This window comes from Limulus polyphemus, unplaced genomic scaffold (genome assembly GCF_000517525.1).
Source record: "Limulus polyphemus unplaced genomic scaffold, Limulus_polyphemus-2.1.2 Scaffold8210, whole genome shotgun sequence".
NCBI lineage: Eukaryota > Metazoa > Arthropoda > Merostomata > Xiphosura > Limulidae > Limulus > Limulus polyphemus.
In genome coordinates, this window is record NW_013673820.1 from 6,457 (window position 1) to 15,345 (window position 8,889).

Sequence of the window (8,889 nt, forward strand, 5' to 3'; positions counted from 1 at the left end):
GGAGTTCATCAGAAAATTCTAATGATAAACTTTTATATATATATAATTTTTTTTATTTAAAGGAGATAGATTTATATTAGAATTTTTTTGTGACTCTGCGATTTGAAATTTACTTAATCATGGCCCATTTTTACAGTTTAAAATGATTAAAATCTGAAATTCATCATTTAAAAACTGTAAACAGAAAAGTTGTGAATTAAGGCCTAGTCATCTGTTAGAAATAAGGCTGATTGTTAACACTAGTTTGAAGTGTACTTAATGGTATAAAGTGTAAGATTCTCTGCTCGTTAAACAGTATCGTGTCAAAGCGTGTGTACTTAAGAAGATGATGAAAGTTTCTTTAACTGCAGATCATAAAGCCTTTGTGTTTACTAATTTAACAGGGTTAAAGGCTGGTCTTACCATTGACGAATTTGCTCCTCGACTGTCATTCTTCTGGGGAATCGGAATGAATTTTTACATGGTAAAACAAGTTTTTATAAAAATGAGAAACTAAAATATTACATGCTACAACTGTGTGTTTGACATGAATAAACCAGAAAGTTGACAATCTTGCTGACGAAGCTACAAATGTATTCATATTAAAGTTTCCATTAATTTGTAACTTATACTATATGCCTAATCTCCAAATGCTGAGCTAGTTTGTTATAAAGATACAATAATCTAGAAAAACATCTTTTATTTACTGGTTTTACATGAAATTATTACTGTACTATGTACATGGTTTTACATCAAACTAAGACATTATTACTGTACTATGTACATGGTTTTACATCAAACTAAGACATTATTACTGTACTATGTACATGGTTTTACATCAAACTAAGACATTATTACTGTACTATGTACATGGTTTTACATCAAACTAAGACATTATTAGTATACTATGTACATGGTTTTACATCAAACTAAGACATTATTACTGTACTATATACATGGTTTTACATCAGACTAATACATTATTACTGTACTATGCATGTGATGTTAAATAAGCACATTGATTGTTTATCTGTAGTAAATTAACATGATTTGTTGGTGTTACATAAACTAAATGAATAAAGAAGTAACTTAAAATTAACTTCAGACTATTTTATGGATGGATAATATTCTATATTTATATTATATTTATGATCTCCAAAATATAAAGTTCTCTAGAGGAGGATTCTTTATTTTCTCCCATAGACTTTTATCATTATATTTTTCCATAGATCAGGCTAGCAGGGATGGGTTATTGTTTTTTTATCATTGTTGTCATGTACTATGTTGGTCAAAGCATCATTGTTTTGGATGTTGCAGTTAGTTTTTTGCTTGCATTCAGGTTTGTCATGCTGATATTTGTGAAGTTTCTTAAAATGATCCTGTTATTTTTACTTGGTGGTGTATCATTTGTGTTCTGCTTGTGTTAGGGATTAACTTCAATCTTTCTGGTCCACTAGACCGTCTCCCACTGGCGTTGATAATGGTCTTAAATATATAATGCCATGTATAATGAAAAAAAAACAATTTGGGAACAAAATATTAGTACAAAGACTAGGAAAACTTGTTTTGATACTTTCATGTGTCCTCTTCTTTTCACTCTTTAGGGCTAAAAAGGACGCATGAAAGTCTTAAAAATTTGTTTCCTAGTTTTTGTAATAATATTTTGTTCCACATTTTTTGTTGTTGTTGGTTTGGTAGTTAGTTTTCTTACTTTTGGCATCATCCATCTTTGGTTGCAAATGTAAATTTCAGTTTTTTCTTGAGTTCCATGTTCATATTTCTATGACCACCATTCAGTTATGTGATTCTCATAATAAAGGGATGACGGCTCTTACCAAAAACCAGATTCTCTTGTCCACGTGCTCCATCCATCCACAGGCCTCAAGCGGCTATGTTGAGTGTAAAATACCTCAACTAGATCTTTTATTACGTATCTGAGCACTTAAGTTCTCAATTTTTGGTTTTTCTGGTTCAAGTGATCTAGTGGGTAAATGCTCTGTCCCAAGATTGGTCTCGTCTTCATGTAAATGCTGTTTGTTTATCTACATCTGAGACGTATCCTGGTGTTGTGGTTATTACGTCTTTCTTAGTGGTTCTGTGTGGCAAAACCTCTGCCCTTTTCTACCACCATTGGCTCTACTGCTGTCTCCTTGTGCAATCTTTGTTCTATCATCAAATAGTTGAACACCGTATAATTTCTCCTTATGGGTGTTTTATGAGTCTGAGTGGAAGTGTTTCTCATATTAATGCTCTTATTTCATTGATTCTTGGTTTCCGTAGTGAGACAGATGAGACATAATGAGGAATGTAACTGATCCTTTTGTGCCATTTTTAGTTTATAAGTGAAACTAATATTAATTTCCTAGTTTTTCTCCATTGTTATAACATTAAGATGACGTGTTTTTCATTTTCCTTCAAAGTTTTTTAGGTCCTTTTGGTCCCACCTGCCTTTGAAATCTTTATAGACTAAAGTTTGTCCTAAAGTTTTTTTCTCTCACTCTTTGAATTGGTGATTTTGATTGATTTTTGCCACCTGTTTTGTTGCTCTGAGTTTCTGGCTGTTTTAGGTGTTTTCTATACTCCATTTTGTGGAGGAATCGTTTTTTCCTTATTTTTATTGGTCCACAATACTCAAAATTTAAACTTCTCTAGCTCAAGATTCCAAATTCTCTCCCATGGACTTTTTATCTTTATTTTTGTTTAATAGATTAACGTAGTTCAGACAGGCTGTTGTCTTCAGTCTTTGTTGTCATGTGCTGTATTTTTCAGGACATTCTTGTTGTGTACATTGTATTTATTTTTTGCTTGATCTCATGCTGATATTTCATGAAACAGTTGTCTGTGATTCTTTTTGTTGGTGACATATCATTTAATCTCAGTGTAAATTATCAGTCTTTTCTTATTAGGTCATGTGCTTGTCTTTTTCCTTCACTAATAATATTAGGATCTCACTAGAGAAAAAATCTGAGCCTTGTGTATCAATACATACATACATACTTATGTTGTGTGTTCTTTCTCAAGTTGCTGTTCAGCTCCAGATTTAGGAGCCTCTCATAAGTTCAATTTATTTTTCAATTTTTTTCCCTGTGTGTATTATTTTATATCATGTTTTATTTCTGCCACACCTTTATTTTAAACAGGCATGTTGTAATACCTAGGTATAAGTTATGGAGTGTTTTATTTGTTTTCCAGACACCCGTGTTATTATTATCCTGTCTTGCACAGCTGGAGGCTCTGAGGTTCAATATTAATTGTTTTCTAACTATTTTGTCCGTGGTTCAGTAGGGTTTGATGCTTGTATGTTACCTTGTATAATGTGTGGTGATCAGTTCTCGCTGTTTTCTCCAAGTTTTAAAATTTCTTTTCCATCCAGTCCACATCTGTCTCCTCGGGATAAACCTCCATTCTTGTGTCCTCTAGTCCCTTGAGTCCACATCTGTCTCCTCGGGATAAACCTCCATTCTTGTGTCCTCTAGTCCCTTGAGTCCACATCTGTCTCCTCGGGATAAACCTCCATTCTTGTGTCCTCTAGTCCCTTCAGTCCACATCTGTCTCCTCGGGATAAACCTCCATTCTTGTGTCCTCTAGTCCCTTGATTTTACATAGCAGTATGATTGTAGAAGTTTTATTCCTAAATTTGTACTTTGTTTCGAAATGTTGGAAAACAAAACGTGAAAATTACAAACACACACACACACACACATATATATATATATCACAGATAAACATGAAGCAAGAAATGAAGGTAACAAGACAATGTAAAACATTTTTCACACCTTTTGGAAGAATGGCAAGAATTATACCAGTCAACAGAGACCGGGGAATATCATCCACCATTAGCTTAAACATAATCCTTGCTGCTTACCACCAACTAATCAGGAACAAGTACGGGTCAAGTACCTGACCACAGTCTAACCAAGTCTGTCCAAGCCGTGAACCATGAGAAAAGGTGAGAACAATGATCATCATTTTGTAATAGTGACCTTTGGAATTTTTTACCTTTTATTTATTTATCCAAGGCATTCGTTACCACAGAAGTCTTGTTTGTAAAGACTTGTGTAAGGAAAAATGTCAATAACTTCTTTTTCTGACACGAAGACCTGGCTCGAGTCTTTACTGTTAGCGTTAAAGCTGGATTCATATTTTGCCTTTTTCCAAATTACCTTTTTGTTTCTTTATAGTTTGTCTGTGTTCCAGTCTTGAACATAGAGATTTATGTTGGGATTCTTTGTTGCCTAATTTTACACATAATCTCTCTTTACGTGCTATTCCTAGTGTCTGAGTTTAGAGTGTTAAATTATCATCATTAAAGTGAATTGTAAAAATATATATATATATACACTGAGTTTTATTATATTTTTCATGAAGGAAATAGCTAAGATGAGAGCAGCCAGGAGATTGTGGGCACAATTGATACAAGATCACTTCAGTCCTAAAAATCCAAAGTCGTGTATTCTTCGCACACACAGTCAGACATCAGGCTGGTCTCTAACAGAACAAGTAAGAATGAACGTGTTTTATATGGTGTTAAAGAAGACCATTCTTCTTATTTCACACTTACTAATTAACTCAATGGCACCGGTAAATAACGAAGAACTTAAATTATTGCTTGTGGGGGTTCAGGGGTTTTACATATGATGTAGAATTTGTGAAAAGTAAATATAGGTTACCATGTAAAACTATGCTTTTATTTGTCTTAAGCTATTTTGTAGTTGAGGGATATTTTAGTTTAACTTTTTGCCACTTGGGGTTCTTGTAAAACAAATAAAAGTATTTGTTAACAAATGAAATTTCCTTCAGATTCATATAGTATAAACTCAAATTCGATGACAAGGAACCCACTTTGAGACTAATAATGGTTGGAGACAGCTTGAATGGATAATGATGACAAATCCTTGTCGAAACGTTGTACGTTTGCTGTTATGTTAAACTTATATTAAAGTTTTTCTTCATTACCCATTCAAGCCGTCTCCAACCATTATATAGTGTAAACGTTTTTAAATGGATATTTGTTGAAATATAATTGTACAGCTAGGTTTACTAATGGTTAATAGTTGTGAGGTTTACTGTAAATAAATAATCTTACAATTTTGTCACAAGTATGTTTTCTCAATATTTAAAAAAAAATATTTCGATTTATTTGGGTCTTCTATTTTTTACATTGGGCTTTTGAAAAGTTTTGCATACTTTTAGCATAAATTCATTTTACGATGATCTGCTAAAATAGTAAATTGCAAAGTTAAAACATTAATATTAGCAAACATTTTTTTTTTCAGTCATATGCTTTAAATTTCAGTGTATGTTCAAGATTACTATCACTTGCACTCTCTCCTAATTTCAGGATCCATACAACAATATCGTAAGGACAACTATCGAGGCCATGGCTGCTGTTTTTGGGGGTACTCAGTCTCTACACACAAACTCTTTTGACGAAGCTCTTGCTCTACCATCCAAAGCTAGTGCTCGTATCGCTCGCAACACGCAAATCATCCTGCAGGAGGAAAGTGGAATTCCTCATGTAAGTTTATGATTTATAAATATAGGGTATGATATAAAAAAAAATATATAATATCAATTTGTTATCAATAAATTTGTTGATTATTAAAAAAAAAAAAATTGCAACATTCATATTTGATTGAAATAATAAAATCTAATAGTACCTTTTAAAGATGTTGTTGTTGTACTAAGATAAAGCATAAATGTTATAAATGATTCTGTTTAAGTCAGTTTAAAGTAATTTGAATACAATTTCTCACTGTTATTATTGAAAAATAAATTCACCTTTTCTTACAAATTGGCTCATGAGAAACCTTCACATCAAACATTGTGAATATGTGAACAATGTTGTTTCATGCCTTTGTGAAAAACCTTCCTTAGTTACATCAGACATTGTGAATATGTGAACAGTGTTGTTTCATGCCTTTGATTATGCTCATATCTTTAAAAGTGTCACATGATTCATCTTTGAAGTATGGTATAGATCGTATCATAGATCATATAATAAACTGTTTAACGATCTAATTCTTCATTAATCGGAGTTTTAAGATGTTTAAAAACTAGCAGGTGGACCAAACATGGCATAGCTGTAGTGTACTCTCTATTCCAGTAACAGAAATAATATTCAGTTATCTGCTCAATCAAAACACTGTATGTAATCTAAGTTTGTCAAAACATATAATACATAAGTCAACTGAAAGTCGACTGATGTTATATATGTTTATTTTAGGATATAGTTTGATCTGCAAGAAATTTACGTAACCCTCTCTCTCCATGGGCATCTTTTCTGCGCATATCACGAGGATTAATGAGTTACATTCAAAATTTAATTAAACCGCTATAACATAAAAAATGTAGCTAATAATCTATATATATATATATATATATGTTAACAATATATAAGTTTTGAGTTCTTACTTTTATAAGGCAAAATAAAAACAAAAATCTAGAATTCCCCTAGTGTGAGAATTGTGACATTTGCTCTCTAGGCATCCTCTCTTCTCTAATTTATTTACAAACCCTCCAAGAAGTACAAAATTTAACATAAATTAATTATTATAGTATTGTGATTGCTCAAACAAAGCATAATTTTTATAGCCTTCAATCTTATTAAGATAGATAACCAGACCCTTCTTGTCACGCCCACCTGTCACATTCTTTCTTTCAGAAATTGCCAATAGGTCTCTCTGACATTCAATACTATATTACTTATAACTAATAGAAAGCCAAGGTTTTCATCTGTCAAATGAAGTATTATATTATGTTGTTTTCCGTAAAGAGAATTGTCAATTTCAGTTCAAGGTTGATTAACATGGGAAACACATTGACGAGCTTAGATGAAGTTTTAACGGCTCTTGTCACATAGTTAGAAAGCCAGAAAAATTGTTATAGGTATGGGACATAGTCTGCTTTTTGCACATTATTAATCTGTTTTTTGGTGCATTATTTAATTAAATAAAAAAATTATTTAGGCAGTACAAACATTAGTATAAAAAAGGTAGGGTTAAGTGTCATCGACAGCAAAAAAATAAATAAAAAGATCCAGTTGAATATTTTTTTCTTGTTTTTCATTATTTATTATTATAAAAGTAACTAAAATGTAAAAATAGGAAACTTTTTATGTTAGGTTAGATTAGGTGAAATAAATATTAACAATATAAAAAATTTTCATGAGATAATGCTCGCGAGTAGATTATGCATAATGTAATTCAATTGTGTAACGTTAGCTGCATGGTCACAAAGTGATTTACAACTTATAATGGCATGAATAGTAATTAGTCAGGGTTAAAAGGGAAGTAAAGCAATAAAATTAAGCATAAATACATATATGCTGTTGTGAGTGTAAAGCTATAAAGGATAAATAAATGTAATTTTTATGTTACAATTTGAAGTCATTCTATAAAAAAAAAGGTTATTTTCATTTTTTTAGTGGTTACGAGGTCGGTCAATTTGACCAACCTTGTATAAAATTAGGGTAGAGAAAAATAACAGATAAGATATGAAGTTTAACTGATAAAAACGTTTGAAATGTATTTAGGAGGTTTTAGAGATCATGCAAATAAAATTTTATATATTTGAGACGAAGTAAATTATTTTTAATCTTAACGTAGAAACCACTTGGACTAGTATATAGTAATACTATATATATTCATGGACAAATCTTTAGTAAAAATACTTCATTAAAAAATCTGATTTTTTATGTACAAAAGACTTGTAATGTTTACTGAATGTTTGCTGGCTCGGCATGGTCAGGTGGTTAAGGTGCTTGACTCTCAATCTGGGTTCGATTCCCAATCCCTCCAAGCATGCTCGCCCTTTCAGCCGTGGAGGTGACATAATGTGATGGTCAGTCCCACTATTCTTTGGTAAAAGAGTTGGCTGTTGGTAGTGATGACTAGCTGCCTTCCATCTAGTCTTTCACTGCTAAATTAGGAATCGCTAACACAAATATCCCTCATATAGCTTTGTGTGAAATTCAAAAACAAACAAACAAACTAAAAGTTTGCCAAATTTTTAAAAATTTAAAAAAGTGTATTAAAAGTTATAGTATGGAAACTATAATGAGTACAAAATGGTTATGAGATTGGTCAAATGAATTAATGAAGATGACATGCTTGATTGTGACATAATAGTGTTAAAGATGAGAATTTGTTAACAGGTGATTGACCCCTGGGGAGGCTCTTATTTAATGGAAGCTCTAACGAATGAAGTATACGAAGAGGCCAAGAAAGTAGTGGAAGAGGTATTGTACGTTTAGTTTTTCTCAAGATTCAGTTGTAACAAGGACTTTTTACATATTAATAATCTTCTTATTTTGTTTTATTAAATATTTTCAATTGTAAAAAATGATCTAAACTGCAATAGTTTATCACTAATGTAGGTACTATGTAAGATAAGTTTTTACATTTACAAAAGATTTAAACATTTTACATCCTCATTGCACATGCTCACAATGACTAGCAAAGAATGGCATTGGCTGCAGATTGCAAGGTTCTTCTGGCTCGAACTTTATCATCTTTTTTTTTTTTTGGAAAAGGTTGATAGTCATAACAAGAATTTGTTATACTGTAAAAAAAGAAAAAGTATAAATATTAATTGAAATGGGAAACAGTGGGCCTGATGTTGCTTATGGCAAAACAAAGAAAAAAGTTAAATAAATATGCAGAAAAGCTAAATATTGGTAGGACAACATTGCCAGGCCATTACACTATTCAAGATGGATGGGAAAACAATCCAAAAAGTCGCCAAATGTCCAGTTTGGGGATATTTTTAATTTTTTAATGAAACCCCAAAATGTATACATTTAAGAATTGCTGACAGCGTACACGTGTCCGCAAGGATATAACTGTTGAATTTCTGACGGCGTACACGTGTCCGCAAGGATATAACTGTTGAATTTCTGACGGCGTACAC

At 31.8% G+C, this 8,889-nt stretch overlaps 1 protein-coding gene across 1 annotated transcript in view; it reads left to right on the plus strand.

The window, feature by feature from the left end:
- Positions 1–325: 325 nt before the first annotated feature.
- Positions 326–8,889, plus strand: part of LOC106475200 (methylmalonyl-CoA mutase, mitochondrial-like) — a 21,518-nt gene continuing 12,954 nt past the window's right edge. The window contains exons 1-4 of the mRNA XM_022379377.1: positions 326–463; positions 4,348–4,479; positions 5,321–5,497; positions 8,135–8,223. Coding sequence (XP_022235085.1) covers positions 326–463; positions 4,348–4,479; positions 5,321–5,497; positions 8,135–8,223 — 536 coding nt within the window. The remainder of the gene's footprint in view (positions 464–4,347; positions 4,480–5,320; positions 5,498–8,134; positions 8,224–8,889) is intronic.